We start from the raw sequence: 26,572 nt of genomic DNA, 5'->3' as shown, positions 1-26,572 counted from the left end.
TTGAGTGGCACCCTGGGGCACCCTTGAAAGGATCTCAAGACATGGCACCCTGGCTGAAAATTACTATTTTAGATGCTAGAAAAGCAAGACCCGAGTTGAGCTGGTATGTCTGCTATTGTCACTTACCTCTCCTGACCCCCAAATGGCGGGACCTCCCTGTGTAACTGATGTAAGAAGAGCAAAGCAACCTTTCAAGTTTTGCCTTTACAACAGAGGCACAGAGTTGTGGCACTCCAGAAATAAAGGTGGCTTGTCTTCTTTCTTGAAGATTGTCACAATCATGGCATCCCTGAGGTAATCTGGGATTTACTCATCATTCCAGAACTTTAAGATGAGGAGCATGAAGCTGTGATGTGAGTTTTTCTCCTCCTTGCTTGAAGATTCCCACAGGGATTCCATCTGCTCCAGATGTTTTGTCGTTATTCACCTGCCTGATGGCTTTCCCCACCTTGTCAAGTGTTGGAGGGATTCCAAGATCATCTCTGACCGGGTGTTGTGGGATGGAGTTGAGAACACTTTCATCAACAACGGAGTCTCAATTGAGAAGGTCTTCAAAATGCTCCTTCCAACAGGCATTGATGGCCTCCCTCTCCTTGATCAGGTCTCCTCGAACCTTAGGTGTCAAGGGGGTTGCTCCCTGAATGCTCCCGACTGTAGATGGCTTTGCAGAACAAGACCCAAAATCGATACGTCTCACCCCATCATTTATAGCCTTGTCAATTCACCCAGTCCTCTGGGCTTTTGTTGTGTTATCACTGTGTTCTTCCTTGAAGGGTGATTGCTGTTGTTCTCTCGCTGTTCTGGGGTGGATTCATCTTGTTTTGGTCTTTTATCTATCTGCATTCTTCAGCTGGTTGCCAGCTGATGTTTTCCCTTTCCACAGACATGCTCTCACCCATTCTCTCACGCATACAGCATACAAAGTTTGAGCACTTAAGTCAAGCTACAGAGCAATACAAAATGGAGTTTCTTAAGGCAATGTAGAACTCAAGAAAATACATAAGATTAAAAGTAATAGGCAAAAAGTCTATTTGTATAACAAGGACTCGTGTAGATGCCGGACTAGGAGCAAATCTGCTTCTGGTCAGCTGGCCACCAGGGGGCAGAAGATAGCTTCCTGAACTGCTTGCTGCCAGGGCAGGTACTATGTCCCCCTGCCCTGGCAGCAAAGCTTCAAGCCCCCTACTCCGAGATCATGACTGAGGGGCTGGGAAATCCTTATCTGAGCACTAGCTCTGCAAGTATGGGGCCAGTGCTGAGAGATCCTTAACATGGGGCTGAGCAGGGAACAGGCTTCTCAGCCTGTTCTCCACCCAGCTCTGTGCTCACAGAACAGGCTTCAGGGGGAGTGGGGAACAAGCTCCTCGTCCCTGCCCTGCCATCGTGGAGTGGGGACTGGAAACTGTCCAGGTCAGAGGCAGGTCCCGGCCCCATCCTCTGATTGGGCTAGCTGCCCCACCAGTGGATTGGTGCAGGGGGCTGGGACCTGCTCCTTCCCTGCAGCTCTTCCCAGGTCCTCTGCCCCTGATTGGGGAACTGGGGCCAAGAGCTCCTTGGTGCTGGGACAGGGGGCATTGTCCTGGCCCCAGAAGCAGGCCCTTTGGGGCAATGTCTCAGCCCCAGCCAGGAGACAGCTGTCTCCTGGCCTAGTAGTCCTTACCAGCCCCTAAGCTAGCAACCAGGAGGAGCCTAGAGTTTCCCCTGGTGGCGGCAGGAGCCCATTGCAATGCCCTAGAAAGCACGAAGTGTTTGCTGCCATTATCAGCAAAATGCACCTGCTTCCCTGTGCATGTGGATGCCTGCCCAGGAGCATTTAGCAGACACACCCCATGGAACCCTACACCCAGCAAGCATCTTGCTGTGATTTGGCTGTGAAGTTTTAATCTTTAAAGAACGGGCAAAGAAGTGAACCTGCAGATGAAAAGTTTGGAGAAGTCTTTCTATACTTTCAGATATAGAATTAAATGGAATTTGAAAAAGTAAATTGTAGCCTCTCTTTAACTGAAACAGTGTTTATTAGCTGGGGCCCGATTCTGTAGGATTTATTGAATCTTCTATTATTGATAGTCTTCTATCTGACCAATAAAATAAGTGAGACATACTTGCGCTTTATTTTACTGATCTGTTTTTGAAACCTGACTCTGAAAGTAGTATATTTATATGGCAATCAGGACTCATAGTAGAGATGGTATCTTTTATTAGACCAACAAGATTTTTGCAAAAACATTTCTTTAATTGCAAGCTTTCGGGCACAAACACCCTTCATCAGGCATTGGAGAAGAGATTGTAAAAGTTCTCCTGGGTAGAAATGAACGTTCATATTTCATAGGATTTCACAGAGGAGTCAATGGATGGAAAACTATATTTATATGTACTTTTTAGTGTATTACTAGAAGACTTATTTTGTAGACTTTTTTGCTGAATAACCTGATAAGTATAAAAAAGCTGTTTTGATCCATAAAATGCTGTTCAAGAGAATAACATTTTGCATTTACTTATTAAGAGGAAGGTTCAATTTTAATCCCATAGGATTTATGTTACTTGGTCGGTGTGAAGAAATCCCCTCCCCCTCTCTCTGACCCTCATTTGGGTCAGCCCAGGTGACTTCTCTCCCTCCCTGCTTATCTTGGATCAGGTGGGTCAATCAGGTGATAAAATTCCTAGGGGGAGTGGAGAGCACTCTCTTCTTTCCCATGGGCATGTTGAAACTATAAGAATGTACCCCTGGCAGTGGCCTGGTGATTTCTGTATGTAGAAAGCTGGAAACTCGCCAGGAGTTAGGAATTATATATAGGCAAGTGGTGTCATAAACGGGTCACTGTATTGAGTCACTGTAAAGATTCAAGTTGCTTTTGTTTGCTCGAAGTGTATTCTGATTCACCACATTTCCCCCCTCACTCTGTTCAATAAAGGTGTTGGGTTACATCCTGCAGTTATGGTGCTGAGAAGGGCACGGATTGATGCTTCTTTTGGCTGAAAGAAACATGCAGAAATATTACTGTGAGCAAAGCACCCCCTAGTTTCACGAGGTCTGTGCCCTGAGCTGCACAGAGCCCTGCCAGAAACTAGTGCCCGGGTGGTGGCAGCGTTACCCTAGGCTTGCAGGGGTTATCCAGGAAATGGGATAACCAGCTGTAGGCACCCCGAGGAAGACCATCAAAGCAAAGTTTTGGACCTGGCACAATGAGGCGGGTGTCTCTGCATAGTAACACCCCCTACTGTGCCGCCACATTCACCATGTGTAATTTAACTGGAAAGTGATAAAGAAGTTTTGACTGAATTCTTTCATGTGAGCTAACTTCTCACGCACTAAAATCAGCATTTTAATGTAAGATATTTATAGGGCCTTGAGGTTTTGAGGACAATAATATATCTTATTGCATCTCCATTACTGTTGTGAATAACTGTTCTTGTGACCTTCTACATTCTTGATCTGTTGATTTAAATAGTAGGAAAATGTCACCCATCTTGCACCAGTCTCCCACCTTGCATGTCTTGAATCTTAGGTGTAAATCATAGACATTTATAAGAACTTTAAGAAGTTTGTAATGCTTCTGTAAAAGTCATACATCACACAGTTCTCAGCAAGCCCAGCTGAGTTGACAGCATCCATTCAAATTCTCCACCAGTGTTTCTGTGTTACTAAGAAATAGATTGAGAAGAGTCCTCCCCTCACCTGGGTTTTTCACCATTTGTGCTTGTTGTTCAAATACAGTCTGAGATATCATAATTAATGTTCTTGTGATTTAGATCAAGGATGTTTAACTGGTGGCCACAGTCTGCATCTAGCCCGTGAGGGGTTAAATTGCCAAACTGTGGGCTTCCACCCAACTGCTGCTTTCCCCCATTGCTCTGGCTGCAGAAGTAGTCAGGGAGCATGTCTACACAAGATGCTTAATGCCCATTGGACTAATTCTACCACGTGTTACTATGACTGGCAAAAAATATGCTAATGTGCAATAGATTACTCCAGTGGGCATTAAGTGTCACACAAAAAGTGTTCATCTGCACTTATTCACAGTAGTGCCAATTATAGTGCATTAAGTTGGTACCTGTTATCACAGGGCATCTATACATGAGTGCAGAGGCTGCTCCGATGCACTGGAATTCCAGTGTCAGAGCAGACTTAATTGAATCTGCTGGAGCGTGGCAATTACTGTGCTCCAGCATCCTCCTGAATCTTGTGCATCAGCTTCCTTATGCTTAAAAATGGTGGCAGGGGCATTTGAACTAAGGCTCATTCAATGAGGTTTAGTTCAAGTGCCCCACTGCCGTTTCAAGCGTGGGGACGCTGTTACATGAGACACAGCAGCGCTTTAATTAGGGTGGCTCTCAGAGCCACCCTAATTAAAGTGTTCCCCCCCCCCCAGTGTAAAAGTGCCCACAGGTACTAAATTTAATGCGCTGTAATTATAGTGCATTAATGAACATGTAGACACACCCAGGGCCTCTGGGCTCCCTCTGGCTTCCTACTTCCATTAGCTAGGGGGTAGGGTAGTATAGCATGGTGCGACTTTCAGTACTAAGGGAGACCACAGGCCAGGGTGCCTGAGAGGCATGATACAGCAGGGGAACCTGGGGCGGGAAGCTTAGGGTGAGGCAAGGCACAGAGCAGAATAGGAGAGAAAGCACTGGGGCGCAGTACCGCGGGGGGGACGGACATATAGCGCGCGACACCATGGATCCATTGGTTCCCAATGATTCAGTCTCCAGACGCTTAGCAATTGGACAGCCCCGATTTAGATTCTTCAGTTTAAAAATGGCTAGTCCACCTCTCCTGGTTTGGTGGTGTATAGCAGACACCCACTTTGAAGTGACCCTTGCTGTTTTTACCTTTTACCTTAAAGACTTTAAGCAGGTCTGCCTTTTACTTCCTTATCATCCTTATCATTAGGAAAAAAAGTTCATGCATCTTTAATATACAAGGCAGCATGTCATCATTTTCTGTTCTTGAGCATATTTCTGTCTATATCAATACTGCAGTTGTGTGAACTCTTACCAAATCTCAGTTATCTCCATCTAATCATATTTTTGTACATAATGAGGATTTTAATTTCCTCCTACTTATTCCCCATATTACCTGTATTAGTATACATACATCTTAGATGACCGGCAGATTATACTAGTGATTTCCTTTATATAATCTTAAAATTCCCCATATTTCCTCCTCTTCCTAGACTTTATCCAGGTCACCTTGCTCTACTTAGCTGTGGGCATTTTCTCTCCTGCCCCTGTTGAACTTAAAGCCCTTCTCTCGCTGTGCTAGTCTACTATCAGATGGATATTTTCTCAGATCAGAACTGCCTATACCTGCTAGTGGTCTACAGCCACAGGCGACTGGTGCCACCTTAGCAACTGTGGGGGAGAGGTCCCCTCGCAGCTGCCAGTCTCGACAACTGGAGGTGGGGGGGGAGTCTCCCCCGCGGCTGATTGCACCAACAGGGAGGCGGTTGCAGAGCTCCCAGAAGTGGCTGTGGCATTCCATCTGGCACTTCCACTCCCTGGCCGGTGCTCACAAAGGGGGTACTGGTGCTCTCGGCTGCCCCCCCTGCCCGTTGCCTAAGCAGGGAGCACAGCCTGTCAAGGGGTGCACCAGCGCTCTCAGGAGGTGCATGTGCACCCCCTACATGTCACCACTGCCAGTAGCTGAGTAATACAAAGCATTTATGCTAAATGATACAGTAATAAAATGTGCTTTTGGCTCACTCCAAGCTCAAGATTTGTTGACATTTCATAGGCAAAAGTTGAATGATGGAAAGCAGATGGAAGCTTTGGGGAGAACTGCTTTATGCATGTAGGCTAATCAGCCCTCCTCCATCTATCCATGGACAGGGATACTTTGGATTTGAGGTCCTGTTTCTATCCAGTATGCTAAAGATTGTCCCCTAATACTTGAAATGCCAGCTTACTTTGGGTTTAACGGGCAATTAATATTCTGCACCAGTTTCATTTTCTAGGCTGACTTAATATATTCTACCCTTTCAAGGGTGCCTTACTAATCATATTAAGGTCTCAAAGGCAGTAGCAAGGCCATCCATACAAACTTACCAAGGCAAGGCAGTAAGACTATAAAGCAGGGCTGAAGAACTTACTTGACAGCCAGGTCAGGTGGGTCTACTTAGATGATTTTACCAGTTGGGGTTGCTGCTTCTTGAATCTTTTAATTAGGAGACAAAGACAAGTTGTGGAACAGGAAGAAAATAAACCCTTTTTCGAGTAAGCCAATTTGTATGTGGTGGGTCCACTGCCATAAAACAGGTTGTACCTATCTGGGTGAAGGGACAGTTTTTTAAAATTCCTTTCTCTGTTACCTGTGCTGGGGTAAAAGAAATAACAGTGAAAGATTTGAAGACTTCAATCCCATAAGGCAGCTGAAAAGTTCAGATCAGCTCAGAACCTGCTGCCTTATCAGCAGGAATCTGGGTTTTCCATTTCCCACAGAAACAGAGAAAAACATGGATTTTTCCCCTTTACCTGAGGAAAACACAGATTTCTCATTTTCACAGAGAAGCCTGCAGACTTTTCAATTTTGTAAAGAGCTCTCTGCAGGCTGGCAGAGTTCCTTCTCTGGACTGGGAGGGAGCAGGAGGAGGGTGGTCAGGCAGGGGGCACCATATGCACACGGCCAGCAGGCAGCCTGGAGAACAGCTCCCACAGGTAAGGCAAGTTGCGGGGATTGAAGCTCCCATAAGGAGGGAGGGAGTTGGTCAGGGCTGGGGTTGGAGCTACTGCCCAGCTATGTGGTGCATAGGGCTTGGGGTCTGGGGCTGCAATGCGTGGCTGCTGGGCCCCAGCAGGGAGTGGGACGGGGCCGTGGATGGTTTGTTTGCGGGGCTGGGGGTGAGGCAGGCTCCCCAGTGCTGTGTAGACATCTGGCAGGACAGGATGGACCCGTGCCCCCCAAATCTGTGCGTGGGGTGGTGGTGGGCATGGGCTATCCACTGTGGGCTCAGGCTCCCTGCCCTGCTGCCCTCCCTCAGGGCCTCTGCAGCTCAGCTGGTGCAACCCAGCACTGCAGGGCAATGCGGCCACATGGGGAAGTTGCTGTCTGCTGCAAGATCCACGCTTCCCTGGTAAGGCATCTCTTGCACGCGCGGCAACAGAAGGAGCAGCACTGCAGCATTGTGCCCCTCACTGCTGCTGTGGGCAAAGAATGTGTTGCCAGGGCAGCACAGAGTTTGGAGTGGCAAGGAGCTCCCTTGTACAGACTCGCTCTGCCCTGCAACGCCAGGTTACACCAGCTGCGGAGGTCCTAGGAAAGGGCAGCAGAATGGGAGCTTGAGCTTGCAGTGGGCAACTCGCATGCGCCTTTGCCCCACACACAGATCTGGGGGGCATGGGTCCCCCTGCCTCCCCAGAAGTGCATGCAGCAGTCAGGAGCCATCCCTGCCCAAGCCCGCAGCAGGCAGGAAGGGTAGGAGGAGCCAGGCTGCACTCTGCTGCAGCAGCCTCTGCCTCTTGTGGGGGACAGGGAGGCTGCAGACTCAGGTCTCAAACCCCATAGCCATGGCAGCTGGGGGCCCCCTCTAGCAGGGCTGGGGGGACCAGGGGGCTGTGGGTGGGGATACCAGCAAGGCTGTGGAGGCTGGCAGGGGTGGGGGGAGAGTGAAAGACACAAGCAGGGCCAGTTTGCTGTGGGGAGGGGGAGGCATGAGTAGGCCCAGGGGGCTGTGAAAGGGGAGTGAGGGGCACCAGCAGTGAGTGAAGTGGGTAGGGGGAGCTCTGATTTTTCCGTGATAAACCAAAAATCAAATGCCAAAATGTATAGGTATTTAGAATTTATTTTTTATAGTGATTGAGGCTTCCAAATTGCTTTAAAAATCTAAATATATAAAGAAAACTTTGTGTTCAACTGATTTGAGAGAGAGAGAGAGAGAGACTCTCTCTCTCTATCGATTGATATATAGTGGCCTTTCATTTTAATCACAGATTTTGGTGTTTTTATAAGAGAATTTGCAATATTTTTTTTAGTAGGGAAAACCAGGATCCCTGCTTATTAGGCACCTGTGAGTAGGGAACTAGTAACGCTTTCTATTCCCAAAGCAAGGATTGAAGATCTTTTTGTGTTTTGTGACTCAATTTTTCTTAGCATCCAGATCAACCAAAGAGCCAAAAAAGTAAACTTTTGTTTTTAACTTAGAAGGGTCTGATATAAACTATAAAACTGCAGCAAGGTAGCATGTCCATCAGCAATCAACAAGCCTGCAGTCTTGTCTCAGCTGACAGGAGCCCACTGCAGGAAATTATGCCAAAGAATAGTTATGGCTTCAATATTTTTTTAACTGAAGAATTGTGAATAGCTAATTAGTGACAGTTCAACTACTATTCGATTAGGGGATAGCTATAATTTACTCATCATCTGTTTAATTCTTCTGTCAAGTGTCAGTTTTGTAAATAGAAATTACAGTATAATACATTCTCACAAAACACTTGAAAAGGTCATTGGGTATTTTTGTTACAAGAAGGGAGAGTTTTAAGTAGTGATGAAAAAAAAAGGTTAATTGTAGCAATTATATTTTCTCTCTCTCTCCCAGTTTGTCATAATCTGTAGTTTAAGAAGTACTAGGGTTTTCTGAATTGGAGAAATATAGCAGAAATTAAGAAAAAAAAGTTCTCTTAATCCTGTTTTGTTTAAAAACAAAGTATGTAGAAGAGTCAGCTTAAGAGGCTTCTACAAATATTTCTGTGGGTTTTTTTTGCATCTCAAAGGACTCCAATCTCTCCTCCTTTCCTAAGTAATCTTTAGGACATCCCTTGTCTTTGTTGATGGCAGACAGCATTGGTAAGTAATCCCTGAATGCAAGGGTCTCTATGTTTGAAACATGACTTTACAATTGATGTAGTTACTCTTCTGCATTTTTTACCATTTCAAAAAAACAAAGATCGTTCCGTGTTGAATTCTTTGCATACAGAACTTGATTTGGCAATAAATAAATCTACTTGGAGTCCACAGAGCAAAATGGGAGAAATATGACCAAAGTAAAGCCTTGGTTAATTTTAGGGAAGCTCTAGATACCAGTTGGACAAAGACTATTTGCAACCTTGAATGCAAGGTAAAAAAATTGTATCTGATCCCTTGGATTATTTAAAAAAAAATAATGGAGAAGGAAACTACTTCTAGTGTGAACATTACTAAATTCTCATACCAACATGTTACTGTCTGCACAGGGTACTCTGAAGATAGCATTATAGCTGTTACAATGAAGGGGTTATATTCACAACAGGTTGTTTCAAAAGAGAGAATTTATATGTATTAATTTAGGCAATAAAGCTGAACGATAAAATTGCTTGGCACAAGGTTAGAAATGTATTTTTGAAACTAGATGACAAAGATAAGCATGTAATGTACTTGCATACAATAAGTCTGTGTGTAGGGAACAGATTTCATTCAGTATTTAGAAGAGTCTCTGCTTGAGATGGTAGATTTGCTTTTCTTGCCAGTAAGAGCTTTACCAGAACACTGCCACTGCCGAGGAGATGCTAAAACATGGGTTTCTCGTCACCGAAGCAGATGAACAGGGAGAATGAGTTCGTTGGCTCAGATTAAGTGCATACAATTTAGATTGATTAAACAGGCTGACATTTACTTAGCAGCGAAGGGAAGTGCGTGAAATCACAGAGGCAAAAAGAACCTTGAAGAAGAGCTCAAACGCTGTTTTCCAGACACTTCAGAAGAGTGCTTTTCCTAACCACTCTAGCCTCCTGAGGACAGCCAGATGGTGGCAGGGGGGCAGCTTATGCCCAGGTTGCCTCTTTCTTTTTCCTCTTGTCTCCCGATTCTCCCACCTGGCAGGAAGTTGCAGAGGCCTGCTTTATTCCCCTGTTGAGCACACAGGAAGCTGTAGCTAAAATTACCTGTCCCTACCTTGCCAACCCTCTGGGCTTGGGAACTGAGAGGAATGGGCTGGGACAGGCCAGCTGAAGGGTAGCTAAGGTAAGTCAGCTGGTGAGAAACTGCAACTGCTTTTTCCTCCTCTCCCTCTGTTTAAGAACAACAGGAAGGGACCTTGATAGTGGTGGTCTAAACCAGTGATTCTCAACCTGTGGGTCACAACATTGCAAGAAAATATGAGGGTTGTGAACAAATTTTTAAAATGGATTCTTCTTTGAAAGGAGAAAAAAAAAAAAAAGGAAATGGTGGCTTTTTCCTTGCAGGCTGGCACTCTGCCAGCCTGCAAGGAGCTGCTTGAGGTCCCCCCATGTCCATTCCCCACCATCCCACACTGGGGGGGCTGGGGCCTGGGGACAATGAGTTGGGAATGGCCATCAGTGTTTACAAAAGAGTAAAAAAAGGTCAAGAACCACTGGTCTGAACTAGTCTAAGACTGAGGGAAGGACCGTGGTCTGTCTTTTATGAAAGAGGATGCAAGTGATGAGGTTCACGCTTAGAGATGCATTGACTTCAACAAACTTTGACACGAGGACAGTGGTTTAGGGGAAATAAGTCTTGGGAGCAAACAAAATGCTGTTGAATAAAGATGTTGAAATAAAGCTGGTTTTGATGGCACCTAAAGATTGCTACTTCAGTTACCAGAATTCCTCTTCAAGTGTCTCAATATTAGTGAGAATAAGAACTATTTATGCTCTTCAGCTTTGTGACTAGGAGTAAGGAAGTCTGTCTCGCACTGATCAAGCAGTCCCTGCCAGTGAACTAACAATATAAAATCAGATGATCAAAAAGTTTAATGATTCAGACACTGATTAAATTAGGACCCTGTAAAAAGATGAGAGAAAAGCCTTTGTCCCTAAATAACCTAGGGAATGAATATAAAGTATGAAGATGCTGGAGCAGTGGGGGAAGAGCAGATGCATATGGAAAGGACCTGAAGTATGTTACTATTTTTGAAGACAAATGTAGGCCACATATCTCCATACAAGCCACAGAAAAGTAGAGTAGTTTGACTGGCTCTCTTGTTTTTAGATCTTCCTTACTGATGCTTTGCAGTGTTTTGCTAAAGGAGAGATCATCTATTTTCAGGTCTAATTCAAGCACATGTAAGTTAGAAATAACATCAAAATACTCTGCTTTCCATGTAACATAAACAATTTCCTTTGTTGTTGTTGTTGTTATCTGTATCTATCTAAGGAGGCTGTTGCATTAAAAGGACAAGATATTCGAGCTCATTCAGAATTGAGAGTTTCAAGAAAATAGCTTGACAATGTTAATCTAGTAGAAAATGAGGCTTGCATACACCAGTAAAGCAAAATACCATTTCTTTGTGGAAAAAGGAATAATACTGATGTTTTCAGCATTACTTAGCTCTTGCCAGGTGTCAAAGTGTGGCAGTCAGTCACTCCTTTTACAAATGGGTGGCACTAGGCATCACTGAGAATTGCCTATGAGAAAGCATTTATTGAGGCAGGTCAGGTAACAGGAATCTTGGAATCGGTCAGTACCTGCAGTTCCTCTCTAGAGGTGTGCTAGCCTCATTTTAAATAGTACTTTGGAAAAACTAAGCAGTTCATATTCCAAGTGTATATGGTACTAGCTAGACCTCTTAGAGCAGTGGTCCTCAACCTTTTTTTGAGTGGGGGCACCTGGACAGACTCAAAGCGCACTTTGAAAATGCCAGGTTTTTGTTTAACTACAGGAAAATAACATAACAACTCTTCCATTGTAAAGAACTCAGAAAGACCACAGCAGGGCAGAGTGTTTTTAATGCTATGGATTCCTATCATGTTTGCACATCTAATCATATTTGCATACCTAACACTGCAAATAGTGGGTCACCCCACAGCACCCCCTGAAAGGATTTTCACCATCTTAGATATTACATTTATCAGTTTGCTATTATTTTATATATGTCATAATATTGGACATAGAAAACCAAGCTTGCTTTGCTAAAAAAATTATTTCAATACATTAAACCATTAAAAATTACAGAATTTATAATAGAAAAAGTGTCTGCCATCCAGCTTGAGATTCTAATTACTGTATTAGCTAAGTCTGAAAAGAAACTTTTTTGTAGTCTAATATTGCTGTTTTCTCACCTGTACCATTAACCTGGAAGTATTTATAGCATATGTAAATGCAAACACTTCATATTAGCTAAAAATAACTATTGGTGTGTATAAAGAATGAGAGAAAATTTGCTGTATTTTTTTTAAATCTTCTCTATTTAATATTAAATGTTACATTGTATATTAACATTTAATAATTTAAAACAATTTAAGTTAAGAGAACCTTTTATATGTTTATTATTTTAAAATAATTAACAGTTTATTTTAAAAACTTGTTTTACAAAGGATTTGCTGTGAGTCTTCAAGTGATTCTCTCACACCCTAAAGCTGTATTCAAACGCCGTGGGTCTCAACCAGGTATGCAAGAATCAGATTTTCTCAAACAGATAACAACAGTGGAGGAGCTGGAACCAAAAGCAAACAACTGCACAAAGGTACTAATTCCACTATTACTGCTGAGCTTCTACTACCGTCTCTGTAGATTGCCTAATACTGTATTAATGAAACTGCTGTTTTGTAGGTTCTTGTATGGCACACTCGAACAGAAAAGGTAAATCTAGCTAACGAGCCAAAATATCATCTGGACACGGTTAATATTGAGGTATGATCTGGAGATGTAACTATATGGACATACCTCAGAAAATGGATGTGACCGAAGATGTCTGAGTTCAGCCAATTACATTCAAGCACCGTACAATCTACTGCTGTGCAACATCTTTTACCAGTCATCTGATGGACTTCTGTGCAGGCAAAACAGTTGTCAGATAACCCAATACATACATCAGACAGTACAAGCCATATGTGCTTTGTTCTAGCTTGTTTCGCATGCATTCCTCAACTTTCTCCCAGTTCATTAAATTGATATCCACATTTTTGTTTTGAGATATAGTTTCCATGGAGGGGGTTAAAAATAACCCCCAAAACAGAAGACTGAAAGATGGCTGCTGAGGAACATTTTTATATATTTTCTTGAATTTATCCCACTTAAATGATGGCAATTATAACTTGCTTTGGACTACAAAATGTTGATCACTATAACAGTGCTGTAATGCACCTTCCAATTTGATTTTTTTTGTATAAAGCAGCTTTTTTGAGGGAAAAATAGTCAAGTAGATCATACAATAGAGAAATGAACACACACACAATGATCTGTGGATTTATCTTTTTAATATAGGGAAATAACATTTTATCAATACGAGGCACCATAAAATGTAAACACAATTACTGCCATAAACCTGGATATATCTGCAAGGACAAATGTTTCCATACGTGTCGAGTTACCCTGTATGCATACTGTGCAATAAATTCTTTATATATTAGCACTGTGTATACACGTAAGGAGCCAAATTGCATATTTTGTCACAGGAAACTCAAATGGATCAAATACTCATTTTTAAAAAATAATAAACTAAAAATTTGTAGAACTACAGCAACATCCAGGTTTATCTTTCTTCACTAACCATGTTCCCTGTTAAGCACGCCATAATAACATCACAGTGAAATGAATTATGAAACAAAATTTGTTTGGTACACTAGAAAACATTGTTCAGTGATACATTTACATTCTATTTATATGATTAAACATTTGTTCATACAGTACCTTCTACAGGATTACTGGGTAATTTTGGAGGGGCAGGGTTTATATTTGTAAAGATATTACTAACATGATAGCTACGTCCCTTATATGAAACATCTGACCTAGGATTTTGAGAAAAAAATTGAATATGCAATTGGCTAAGCAGCTTCTTAGAGATATGGTTTATGAAATCATATGTACTGTAACATGAAAAAGCTGCCAATGATATATAAATGTATTCTCAATCTGCTTTTCACTACATCAAATTTAAATCAAGAGAGACCACAACACGGTCAGTTAGGTAACTTCTTAATCTGAACAACTCGGGGGGGAAAAGAAAAAGAATATGTACATGGAGAGAACAGGGAAACCAAATGCATTTAAGCAAGGAATGTCAGGTGGCTCTTCTAGATGAACCTTCTATTGCAACTTTCATTTCCACAGTTGTGTGCTGAGTGTCTGACCCGAGGAGCTTCCAGTCCATCCTGCCACTGTATTTGGGGGCTGACCAAAGCCCATCATATTGCTGGAGCTACTGAGATTCATGCCAGCCATTTGCTGATTCATCTGTAAAATGCATACAGACTGTAGTTAGTTCTGGTGTTGGAGCACAGTTTTCAATAGCTAGAGGTAGTAATGCATTCTAACTAACAAACCCAACTAAGAAAATTAATTTTAGGGGGGAAAAAAGAATAGGAGATCAGTGTTACTTCTGTACTGTTTTCTAAAATGTAAATTGAGAACACTTCTCTTAAAATATGTATTTTTCCAAAGTATAAGCTTTTCTAGGAGCAGGATATTTTTTTAAAAAAATGAAAAGATGCACAGATTTTGTGGTACATGCCAATCTGCACAAACATTTATATAAATTGAATTAATAGAAAACTGAAAAAATCTCAGGACCTGTATGTTTTATATAAAATAAAAGCTCTCTCCCAAGTTAGACAGAAGTTGTTGGATAGCTTTGTTTTGTGATAGCTAAGAAGAAAAAAAAGTGTCAAATGTTCTATGTCTCTGTATCATACAGTATGCTAAAGCACATTTATAACTGTTGATAGTGTACACAGATTAGGAATCAAGAGTTAGATGTTTTAGTATGTGAAAGCTGAAATACTCAAGACCTTGCTCAAGAGTACTAGAAATCCAGTATTAAAGAAACTGATGCATAAAATTTGGATTGCGATGAGTTAAGACATGCAGTCTTGAGCATTACTGTTGATTAAAAATACAAAAGCTGATCAAGAAATGTTAACATTTATTTCAAGTTAGAATGGAATGCTTTACAATAAAAAATTCAACTAATTAGAGGAGGTTATTGCCCCTCATTTAAACCTAGTGTAAAGATATTTGGTTTAAGTAGGAGGTACAGTGTAACTTATCCTCCAAGAGTATAAGTTAATTTAGAGTAATTTTCAGGACTCAATACAAGAAAAAAAATAGCCTTCTCCTACCAAAATATTTGTGTGTTAAAATAACTGAAAAGTAATTGTGGCATGTATTCAAAGTAAATCTGCATTAATGCAAAGTGTTCTAGAACAAAATGCCACTTGGAGAAATGACAATTTTGTATAACAAGCGGGAGTTGAGGGACAAGCCATGACAGCAGATGAGCCTAACAGAGTTGAAGTACAAAGGATTTGGCTGAAAATCATTCATGGCAATTCATTTAACAATTATTGTTAATACTTCACCTTGGCTCTTAAAGCTGTAGAATTTTACTCTAGTAAATGTCCTATATAGCTTCTAGTTTATATATGCAAAATTAGAGCAGTATTTAATTCAAACACTGATATTAGAAAATATTGTATGGGTTTAAATACCAAATTATCTTGATTTCATAAAACAGGTCATTAATTTCATTTGAGCTAAAGGTTAAAAGACACTCTACTTCAGATATCCTATTAATGCTACAGCACTCTTCATACGTGGTTAACTTATTTTTTTATTTTTATTTTTATTTTATTTTTTTATAAATACAACGCTACAGATTATGTAGTTAGAATACACCATTCATCTGTAGCAGACTCAGGGCAAAACCTTACTTTAAATCATCTCCTAGAAAGGACAGAGCAAACAGTCACTTTCAGCAAGGCCAAACTGTGCCCTTTGTTGTAACAGGGTGTCTATATTGCAGTCACTGCAGCACTATGGAGCTTAAATGCTGGCTGTAAAACTCACTTGAGAACCAGCAAAAATACAATGAATGCACACTGAATTCTGCACTGCCATGGGGAGCTACAGCTAAAGCTTTCCTAGTGTACCTTAAACACACAATATCTGGAAAACAAATGACTTCATTTTTGGAACTGTTTTTTTGCCCTAGTTAAAAGGAAAAAATGTATCCTTACCTGAGAGAGATTCCATTGAGCTTGCTGAGTTTGTGGCATGCCATATTTATTTTGTTGAGTAACCATTTGCCCCACCATTCCACCTGGGGGTGCAACAACATTCTGAGGAAGTCCCATCACCCCAGTTTGTGCAGTGCCAGTGAAACCATTTGGAACTCCCATTCCCACCATCATGCTTGTGTTCTGTCCAATGACAGGCACCGGTTGTCCCATCATATTTCCCATCATTCCAGAAGCTGCAGGCACAGGTACACCCATGGCTGAAAAACCTTGAAAATGAGAGGATGGTTGTGTGGTAAATGGCATAGACGATGATCCCATGAACATACCTGCATTTGGGTAGAGCAGAAAATGAAAAGAAGTATTAAGAAATAATAAGAGTGCTCGCTGATTCTTTTCCATAACATTTGAAGAATTAAGTGCCAGTTTTAGAGGATGAAATCTATGGAACTGAATTTGTCCACACTTGTTCAGTTTAATACAAAACCAGTACCTAGAAAGACTGCACTCATGTTTAGGTAGAATGGTTCAGCTGCAGAACTGGACCTGTGAACAACACAGCTGAACTGCCAACGGGAACAAATTCTCAGAGCGAAGCAGCCTTGGGCCAGAATTGTTCCAATTTGTATCAGTGCCATTTCAGTCATAGCACTGGAAATCACTGGATACCTACCAGTTTAACTAAAATCAAAATGTGATTCCTGAAAATGATTTGGGCAATCTGCTGTTCACATGCTAAGGACTCTCGTCTCACACCTGCAGCAATGAATGTTCACTCAACAAAAATTTAATCAAATCCTAAAATGAGGACTTTCAGTAAATCGTGTATGTGATAGTTTATAATCTGTGAACAGCTGTAACTTCAAATAAATAAAAATCAGTCTGAATCCTTTTGGCCTCAGTGCTTCATTTATTTTTGCTCTTCAGTTGTGAAAGTGGTAAAAACAAAAATCTAGTTTGTTTGAATATGCATAATTTAGGATAAATGTGCTTCATTCTGTGTTGACAGGAGATTATGACGACTATAATCTAAACAGTACTCAAGAATATGATCAATTTACAAACAAATCTGAAAATTACCTGGAGCATTTTGTTGTTGCATGGTCCCTGTGCCATACAGTGACAAAATTGAGTCTTTAGAGAGTTGTTTCTTTGCTGACTCTTCTGATTTTGTTGTTTGCTCAGTGAATAGATCAAGATCCGTAGACGCTGAAGATAAAGTAGCAGCTGCTGGTTTAGTGGAAGCAGTCTGAAAAAATTTGTTCAAAACAGATTACTGTATGAAATTATTCATGCAAATTGTGTTAGATTAAGTGCTGCGTATTCTCACTCTTAAACTAGATACAAATCAGTTTAATTAGGAACTTTATTGTAAATGAAATCAGTATTTTAAAGTTTGTCATATATTACCACAAACAAGCCGAACATACAGCATCTAGAAAGAGGTAGATCAAGGTTAAAAAAAAAAAAGGAAGAGCAAAAATGCCTTTGGGTGGATTTTAATGCTTACATACATATATTACACAATTCCTGCTCTTCATAAATAATTTCTCATCTGCGGGTAGCATAAATCATGAGATGAAGTTAAATTATGAAAAATGATCAAAAACCAAAGAGATTACAATTTCACATTTCTCATTAATCCTCTCAGAGACAGAATACATTACGCAGAAACTAAATAAAAAGCTTTTTGGTGTTGTAAGACCTTGTCTAAGGTTATTTTCTATCAATAATGTACAGTAATATTTTAATAGATCTGTATGTATATATCATTTTGGAATTATTGCACAATAGTTTTACAAACAGGAAATGGACTTGTGAAGTTCCCCATCAAGATGAAACAGTGAATTCCAAGTTGCAAACTTCAAATGTACCTTCACCTTTTCAGTTTTTTATTACATCTCTTTAATTAATATAGATGATTTTATGTAGATAGTTTTCCTATTCTATTTATTTTGTTATTGATATTCATACAGTTCAGTTATGCACAGTTCTTTGCCTCAAGCACCTGACTGAGCAATATATATTATTGTCTTTTTGCAACGAATACCTCCTTATCAAAATTAAATTGTTTATTTCACAGTGGAAACTTACTGATTGCAACTGTGCACATGAAAAAAAGATGCCAGACAAAAATGTGCTTCTTGCTGGATTTGGCCTTTATTTAAAAGTACCAATTAAAATCAACAGGAGTTGGATCAACCTCAAACAATCAAGGATATCCTACCTAGTAAAGGAGCATGCACAGTGAAGCCACTAAAAGGGAAGTTAAAAATTCTGCACTTGTCCAGCAATAAGGAATTTGGCTCTGCAAATTCCCCTGCTATTTTTTAACCTACTCAGAGGTCAAAGGGCACAGATTAATGCTCTGCCCATTCCAAGGCCTCCAGTTAGTGCTTGTGTCTCACCCTTGTTTAGAAACCCCACTACTTGGGCTACCAGGCTGCCAGCCAGGCCCTACAGACTAGTACCAATTCTAGATTCTTGTAACTGTTGCAATATAAACAAACCTTCAATGCAAATTTTAAAACAACAAAATAGCAACATGATACCATCCAAAGCTGTCAGGGGAAAAGGCCTTCATAATTCCCAATGTGGCCAACACAAAGATTGTGGCACTGAACTATCTCAGCCAATATCAACCACAGGGGAAACAGGACAGATGACAGAAGACTCAGTGTTACTGCTGGCTTGGGAGAGGTTCCAGGATACCTTGCTAGGGAGATGAGTAGGTGGCGGCCCAGTGCCAATCAAGGAGAGAAACAAGGACTAGAGATTCACTAGATTCTGAAACACAACATTATAAGGCAGTCAAAGGGTAGGGTAGGAATAGGAGACCATGCTTGAGAAAACAGAAAGGAGGAGACAATACAGCTGCATAGTTCCCTATTGCCAGGTCAAACCTGTCCTCGCTGGTTAGGCGGGCATGTAGTTACAGTGGCAGCTTCTCTTCAAACAGGTTAACACAGTGTTTGTTCTCGTTTATTACAGATGCACACATTTCTTAATGCAGATCAGAATAAAAAATGGTATGTGGCAGATGAGATCCTGCTATTCTCACATTTCTTTTGGAACACACCACATACAAAATGTTAAATATTTACATTTAGGTAGAACACCTTTATTTACTCTTAAATAACATTTCTCTTAGTATGCAGGTTGTATGTCTTATTGTTACATGCCATCATGATTTATTTACCTAGTGGATTAGCACAAGCAGGCAAGGTCCCTGAAATAGTAACAGGTATAAAGCTTAGTATATTAAAGCACATCTAATAACTGCTAGAAGAGCTCTCCTTCTATTACTGATGTTGCTGGATAAAATTACTTTTGAATTTCTGAGTTGCTGCCAGACAAGGATTCTTCCTCCTCACCTAGGAAGGACCACATGCTCTGCTGTCCCTTGATGTGCCACTCCCCCAAGAGTACAGTAACAAAACAAAACTGAAGGTAATCAGAAACAAAGAATGCACACAAGAGTAGAGTTTGAATAATTTATGTTATATTCATGCTGTTTTGGGGATTATTTGATGGGTCATTTGTTTATTTGGTGATTTTTTAACTGTTTCAAGGAGGCCCATGACAACGGATACACTTATTGCAGATTGTGTTTTAAAAAGTTCGCTAGTTATTGCAGTTTCTACCTCAGTCTCCCGTCTTCAGGCTGTGCTGTAAGAAGGGCTGGAACCAGACCACAGCACTGAATGTTTAAATTCTTTCAACTTTATGCAGTTTCAGCTTTGGATACAAATCTGTAACCTCCCCAGACTTAAATACACTTTAGAAAAAAGTATTCTATGAATACAGAAAACTTAAACTTATGCCAGTACTAAAATATAACAGTAAAATGTATTCATCTTTTTAATCCTTTACAACTCCAAAAGTTGGAGTTTTGTATCATCTCATTGCAAGAGTTTGACAATGCCCACAATGGCCAAATAGCATGAAGGGCTGCCATCACTTGATGCTTTTTGCATTAACCACATCAAATACTTACAGTGACACAGAGGCCAACTAGCAAGTACAAAAAGAACGAACCTTTAAGTTAAAATAATTTCAAGCATTTTATAATATTAGAAGCAAAAATGAGAAATATATACTCTATTAAATTATTTAAGACCTCTTTAACTAACTTCAGTATATATACACAAAGAGTATATACCCTTAAGAAATTCTGCACACAATATTCTTAAGGCAAATGTGATATACAAAACCTTTGAGTACCTTAATCTGCAGGTGCCTCAGTGATTGCACTAAAGAGAAGTATCACGATATATTAATATTACATTATATTAGCCAATAATCACACTTTACTATACTGGAATCAAAATTATTTTTTAAATGCTGCCTATAGTTTATACAAACGAAGATGAAGTATCTTTAGAACAGAAGAAAAAAGTGACAGAACCCTGAGGCACCAGGACCCACGGAGAAGTAATTTCAAGTCCGACTGTAGGCAAGGTACTTATAATACTATTTATTTGGCTGACAAAAGGAAGTTTGTATTACTGTATCTGAGACTGGAAACAAATTCTGTTCTCATTCTGACCTGAATCCTTAACATGTTATGCTGTCAAGGAGGCTGGATAATGGAAGGATTATGAAATGTTCAGATTAACAAGAAGTTTATATTAGTCCAAATGTGATACAAATCACAATAGATATAACAAAGAGAAGCTTACTTGCTTTCCCTCTGAACTTAATCCAAAGAAGTTCAATATTTAACATTTGTGATATTATTCTGAAGTTGAATGGAGGTAAAAACATACTTTAAAGACAAAATATTGAAAGCACATATTGCAAATAAAAATTATATTGTATGATTGGTGCAATTTACCACGCATTTTATTTAAGTCTTTTTACTGCTCAACTGAATCACTCTTTTAGAAACCGACCACAATACAATTTAGAAGCAGGATTAGAGAGCGAGAAGAACCAGGAGGAGACAGCATCATGGAAGCCATGAGAGGACAAACTTTCATGGAGGAGGACACAGTCATTGATATTAGAAGCAGGTGATGGATGGATCAGGATGAGAAAGGAACACTGCTTTTAAGTTGTGGCTAGAAAGACACTATTAGACTTAGGCAAGTGTGACAGTTCAGTAGAGTCCAGCCACAGAAGTGGGACTAGAGATGGTCTCAGATGGAAATGGAGCAAGCAAATCTAGTTGAACAGGCACGAGGGATTGTGGGTGATACGACAGTGAATACAGCTTCTGAATTCTGCTTGATATTATGAAAGCCTCTATGAAAACATTGTGGGATTCCTCTGCTTCAACACTGGGCTGGATTACCATGTCTGCTAAACCAGAGGCGAGCTGCTATTGCTCAGCCATCATCTATTCAAGGCCAAGTACCTTAGAACAACAGGTTTGGGTGGTGGTCCTGGAGGAAGCTATTTTTTCCTGTTACCGAAAGGGAGAGGGGAAGTGTGTATTTAAATTGTGAGCTCCTTGAGGCAGGGACCATGTACACCTATTCCTGGTTGGCCCCTATGCACTACCTGAAACATGAGGATCAGAGGATGTTACACTAATTCCTCATGTCTTATCTCAACTGTGCTGGGGAAGGTAAAGTCAAAGATCTACTCAGTCTCCATGTGCATATATGCAAGGAAGATTACTGACTTTATGACAGTATACTCCTCCTCACCCTTCCCCTACTGCCTGTGATGTAGGTAACCTGAGTGAAGAAATGAGTAAGAAGCCACATATGGTTCATGTTACCTTGTGTAGGCAAGAAAAGTAGCTCAAAATCGTGGAATTTTTTTTTTTTTTTTTTTTTTTTAAACAGTATCCCTTTTGATACCAGGAAGTTTGGTGGATCCAAACACTTCTTGTTTGTTTTCATATGCATGGATAATTCTAATTCAAAATCCATCTTCTCAAGGTATTCCTAAATTACATTTGATATATTACATGCCAGTTTCTTTCTTTTGAGAAAAGTATCTGTTAGGCCAACTAGTATCTTGCACTTTATAATTTAATCCTAAATTATTAGATTTCCCACTGTGAGAGGGAGTGGGAGGGATGGGGAAATATATTCATAACTACTGTGTCTTAGACTGAAGGCTCTTTCAATGGACATAGTAACAAATGATTTTAATACCCTCAATTTTGACTGCTACTAAATTTTCGCTCTCTTTCCCTGTAAAATCCCTCCTTGTAGATTTTGTCACAGCACTAGCTTTTGTTAAGGTTCTTCCTCTGAGAAGGTTGAATTTGGTCTCATCTTGCATTAATGCTTACAGTCCCCTTCTGACTTTACCACCTCATGATTTTACAAGTGTCTATCCAATATGCTACAATTACAACATATAATTTCAGGCCTGGTTGCTCAGACAGTATCACTCTGGCTGGAAACAGATGTTGCCTCTGTGCCACCATAAGAATTTTGATGGTGGAACAAAGCAAAAACAACACATGGCCTTTGTTGAGCCACAAGTGCCTTTGTTTGTGGCTGCAACAAGAGGCAGCCATAATTTGTGCTGCTTTTTAACAGCAGACATTGATTTGCTTTGTGGCAGGAGAGCACAGGCAACCAGAGCTGCTTGTACTCTCTGGCTGCCCTGGGTAGGTGCTCCCAGGGCTTGAGAAGCCCAAATCCCACACTGCATCAGTCCCTCAAGCTCCAAGAGCACTTGCAGGGTACTCACTTTACAGAAATTCACCCCCACTAATCTCCAGGGTGCACCTCTAAGCAAGGGAAGCCAAAGATCCATGCTTGCAGAAATGCACCCCAGAGATTCTTGGGGGCATGTCTCTAAACAGGGAACACAGTGACCATTGTCATACATGATCAATGGGCAGGACAAAAGGCAACATGTTGCATGCAACAAAGCAGATGGGCTGTGCTGGGACATCCTGGCACAGCTGGTCTACTTCATTTGGCAATGTCTATTGGAATTCCTTCACTGCTTTCTCTTCACCTTCCACAGCAGGTCCTAATCGCTTGTCCTCATCTTATCAGCTTTTTATCATGCTAGATCTGCTCTGTGCAAGTCTCCTCTCCTTTTTCTCCTATACTGCTTTGTTTTTATCTTCCTCTATGGTGCCCTGCTATTTAACTCCTTGACTCTTTATATGAGTGCGTAACATAAATAAAAGTCCCAGGAAGGTATGGGTCATGCCAGTAATTACCATAGCTAAACTTGGCAATGAAAGAGTTCACCACAATTAAATTAGCCAACTGCAGAAAAATAGAAGGGAAGGGACATTGTCAGCCAAGAGGCAATCATGACTACAGGAAACACCTTGCACTGGCCAAGTATTCAGAAATTGTATTAAACCTGACCCTTATGCTAAAATATGCAGAGAAAAGAGGAAGATACCTGTTTTAAGTGCAGAAAGAAATTGTGCATGTGAAGAAGCGCTTAGGGGAGAACGAATTTACAAACTTAAAAGACCGTAATTAAACTGTGCAGACGTGGCATGTGCAAGACGTACAAGATTGAACAGGGCACAAAAAAGGTAATGAGAGAAGAGAGAGGTGTAAGAATCAATGTGGAAGTGGTAAAAGTATCTGCAAAAAGCTTAATATCCCAGTGTTGGAAGAGTGAACACTGACACTTTAAATGCAAAGGGAGAATGGTAAACTAAGAGTGTAGTGACACAGAAATAAGTTACAATTTTTGACCTAAGTATTTGAGAGAAGCTTTCGTGTCATCAAGGGGATATAGATTAGTGAGTAAGAACTGCAACGTGGCCCAGGAAAGAACATAATAACGCCACCATACAAAGATTTATCTACAGAAGTCGAATGCTTCCAGTAACGGACAAGATATGGTTAACAGAAGATGCAGAACCCAGACATGTTACATAAGTTCAGTGAGCCTTAAGAAGAATCAAAATGAAGAGCTGTGAAACGTGACAGTAGAGTATTACTTGGAGAACAGAATCACCAACCGATTGCATTCACTCCCTAATCATCTTGCAGAAAAAAGAAAGGAGATTATGGCTGGGTGTGGACCAGCGCTTGTTAAGGGTCCTCTTTGTTCTAAAGAGGAAACAAAACCAAATAATTTCAACTTATGAAAAATTAAATAATTTTTCTGAGACTGGAGAAGCTAAATTCTTCAGCAAACTGAATGTATCAGCAGGATTTTGGCAGATCCCCTTGGAAAGGACAGAGAGCAAGCTAGGATCTAGACTTTTAACATACCATTTGACAGATATTGTTTCTTAAAATGACTCATCTGAATAATTTGTCCTTGTCAGTATTTCAACACAAAAGCCAGATACCAGGCCTGCAGGTGTGAAACTACACACTGATAACCCTATAATTTGGGGCATTATTACCACTGAGAAAAAATTATGGAAACTGCAAAAACTAATAAACTTAAATAGCATCAAACCAAAAATGTTAAATAGCAAGTACATGGGAGAGAAAATAACACTGAACAAGATTTGTCTGAGGAATCAAAGATTCAGCCAGTGGTGAACATGATAATATGTGAAGATTTAAAAAAAAAAAAGTGCCAAGGCTTTTAGGCATATTTAATTATTTCAGCAAACTCGCATCTAAGTATGCAACTCACCCAAGTCAGCATCTTCAAAGGGTCATAATACAGACAGATACCACAGCAAGAAGAGTTCAATGATTTTAAAACATATTAGACAGGAGCTCCAAGACTCAAATTTTTTTGATCCACTGACATATTTTCAAACATTCCTGGTTTAGGTCAAAAGGAAGACTGGGAGCATTACTCTTATAGTATGATCATACTGACTGGTGTTGATAGGCCTGTGCAAAGCGGCAAGTATATGCTTTGGATTTGGCCGATTCAGAGGGACAGTGATTCATTTGATTCCAGAGATTCAAATCACTGTCCCAATCCGATTCGGCTGAATCAGATCCGAACATTCTGAGCTGCTTCGGAGATTCGGCCACAGGCTAAACAGGCAGCAGTCCTCACCACGCTGGACACACAGCTGACTCCAGATGGTAAGTCTGTTGTGTGTGTGGGGGGGGGGGGGGGGGAAGGAAATCGGGATCTGGGGCAAGCTGCCCAATCGGGGCTTCCAACCAAATTGCTAGTTAGTAACTGCATGTGGGCCCAAAAGTTTATAATCTGTCAATACATGGCCTGATTATCTGGAACAAACTGTGAATATATACATAAACGTGGTAAAGGCATCACAGGCTGTATCTTTAAGCACATGGGATGAATTGCAGACAAACAGCTAATGGTGAAATGCTGCAAGAAGCAATACAAAAAAGACTGGGATTAAAACAAAAAACCAAACATTTCCTACCTTTATACTCTCAATAAAAAAAAACCAAAAAAAACCAAAAAACAACCAGCTATCCAGGAACACCTTTGAAAGATACATGAGTCATGGGTCCCAAAGTGATGAGAGAAAATACTGCAACACAAATACAGGAAGAGGACCTTGGAAAAGCTGGGAGGAGGGAGGGAGAATGAGAAGTTTTATTCTGACCACAGATAAAGAAATGTCGAATAATTGTGAAGTGTGTTGGAAATACATAGACCCCACGCAGAAAGAACCAACATGGCAAACAAATTGAAGTTTTGTGGGCTAGTCAGAATTGGCACATACAACCCTCGCTTAATGCTGTTTCACTATAATGCTCATTTAAAATTGATACCTGATTTCACTTAGCGCTCAGCGAGTTTTGTTATCATGCTTGCAGTTGCCATTTTGGGTCATTAAAAACAAATGCGGTCGCCATCTTGGATCATCAAATACTTTCTGTTTCCCTTAACGCTGTTTTTCAGGAACCAATTAAGAGTGCTAAGCGGGGGTTGCCTGTATGTCCAGCATGTGAAGATATTGTCATGCAAAATCTTACAAAAGAAACGTGATCATCTCTGCACGATAGCTGATTAGTTGGTATAGGCAACTGAAGCGAGAGCAGACACAAGTTAAAAATAATGCACAAACTGATTCCATTACCTACTATAATACTGAACCACCCGTCACAGATCATGACACAATAAGGGTCTGATATACATCTGATTAGAAAGACTGCTTTAACACCCGTAGGAAATTGACTGAGACCTCTGAAGTTTTTATTAAAGCAACCTGAAGTGTTAAGTCAATTATTCTATTTGGTATAGCTTTCAAATTTAATAGTATTGTGTTTAGGACATTTTGAAGGTACCTAAAAAAGGGTTAAGTGTACTATGGTGTAATTCCTTCAGGAAATTGAGGTACCATACTTCCTGTATGTTCTGTATACAAGTTTGGTATGCTTCCTGAAAGGCACTGCATGGTAATGCACATAAAAACAAAACAAAAAACCCACAGGTAAGCCTGTACATACAGCTAATAGTACTTAGAAGCACAGTATAATCCAAGATCAGGCTGCACAAGCGGAGGAATGCATTGACATGGACAACATCTAGGGAATAACAGGAAGTTTGTAACCTATTTCTATACACTGCGTAAACTCTTAAGGCCTGGGTATAAACGTGGGGGTTTTGTACACTAATGTAAGTTATACCATAACCTAGCACAGCTGTATGCAGTTCTGATGTTGACAAGTGCAAGGTAATTCACATTGAGATCAATGACAAGAAGTGCAAGGTAGCGTATACAGGGAAAAATAACTTTAGTTACACACACACACCCCTATACCCACCTATACACACACACACACACACACCCCTATATCTAGATATCTATCTATCTAGATATAGGCATAGATAGACACATATAGAT

General features: G+C 40.5%; 2 protein-coding genes across 5 annotated transcripts in view; one reads left to right on the top strand and one right to left on the bottom strand.

The window, feature by feature from the left end:
• The window catches only part of B3GAT2 (beta-1,3-glucuronyltransferase 2), a 41,491-nt gene extending 28,101 nt beyond the window's left edge, over window positions 1-13,390 (top strand). Inside the window, exons 3-4 of the mRNA XM_006266730.4 lie at window positions 12,247-12,395; window positions 12,482-13,390. Coding sequence (XP_006266792.2) covers window positions 12,247-12,395; window positions 12,482-12,568 — 236 coding nt within the window. The 3' untranslated portion in view covers window positions 12,569-13,390. The remainder of the gene's footprint in view (window positions 1-12,246; window positions 12,396-12,481) is intronic.
• SMAP1 (small ArfGAP 1) overlaps window positions 13,112-26,572 on the bottom strand; it is a 277,699-nt gene continuing 264,238 nt past the window's right edge. For all 4 annotated transcript variants that reach the window (XM_059730922.1, XM_059730926.1, XM_014594456.3 and 1 more), the window contains 3 exons: window positions 16,966-17,134; window positions 15,886-16,214; window positions 13,112-14,104 (listed from right to left, as the gene is read on the bottom strand). In XM_059730922.1, the coding sequence (XP_059586905.1) occupies window positions 13,970-14,104; window positions 15,886-16,214; window positions 16,966-17,134 (633 nt within the window). In that variant the 3' untranslated portion in view covers window positions 13,112-13,969. The remainder of the gene's footprint in view (window positions 14,105-15,885; window positions 16,215-16,965; window positions 17,135-26,572) is intronic.

Source organism: Alligator mississippiensis, chromosome 1, assembly GCF_030867095.1.
Source record: "Alligator mississippiensis isolate rAllMis1 chromosome 1, rAllMis1, whole genome shotgun sequence".
In the NCBI taxonomy this organism is placed as follows: domain Eukaryota; kingdom Metazoa; phylum Chordata; order Crocodylia; family Alligatoridae; genus Alligator; species Alligator mississippiensis.
Note: the sequence above shows the minus strand (reverse complement) of the source record. Positions and strands in the feature narration are given on the sequence as shown.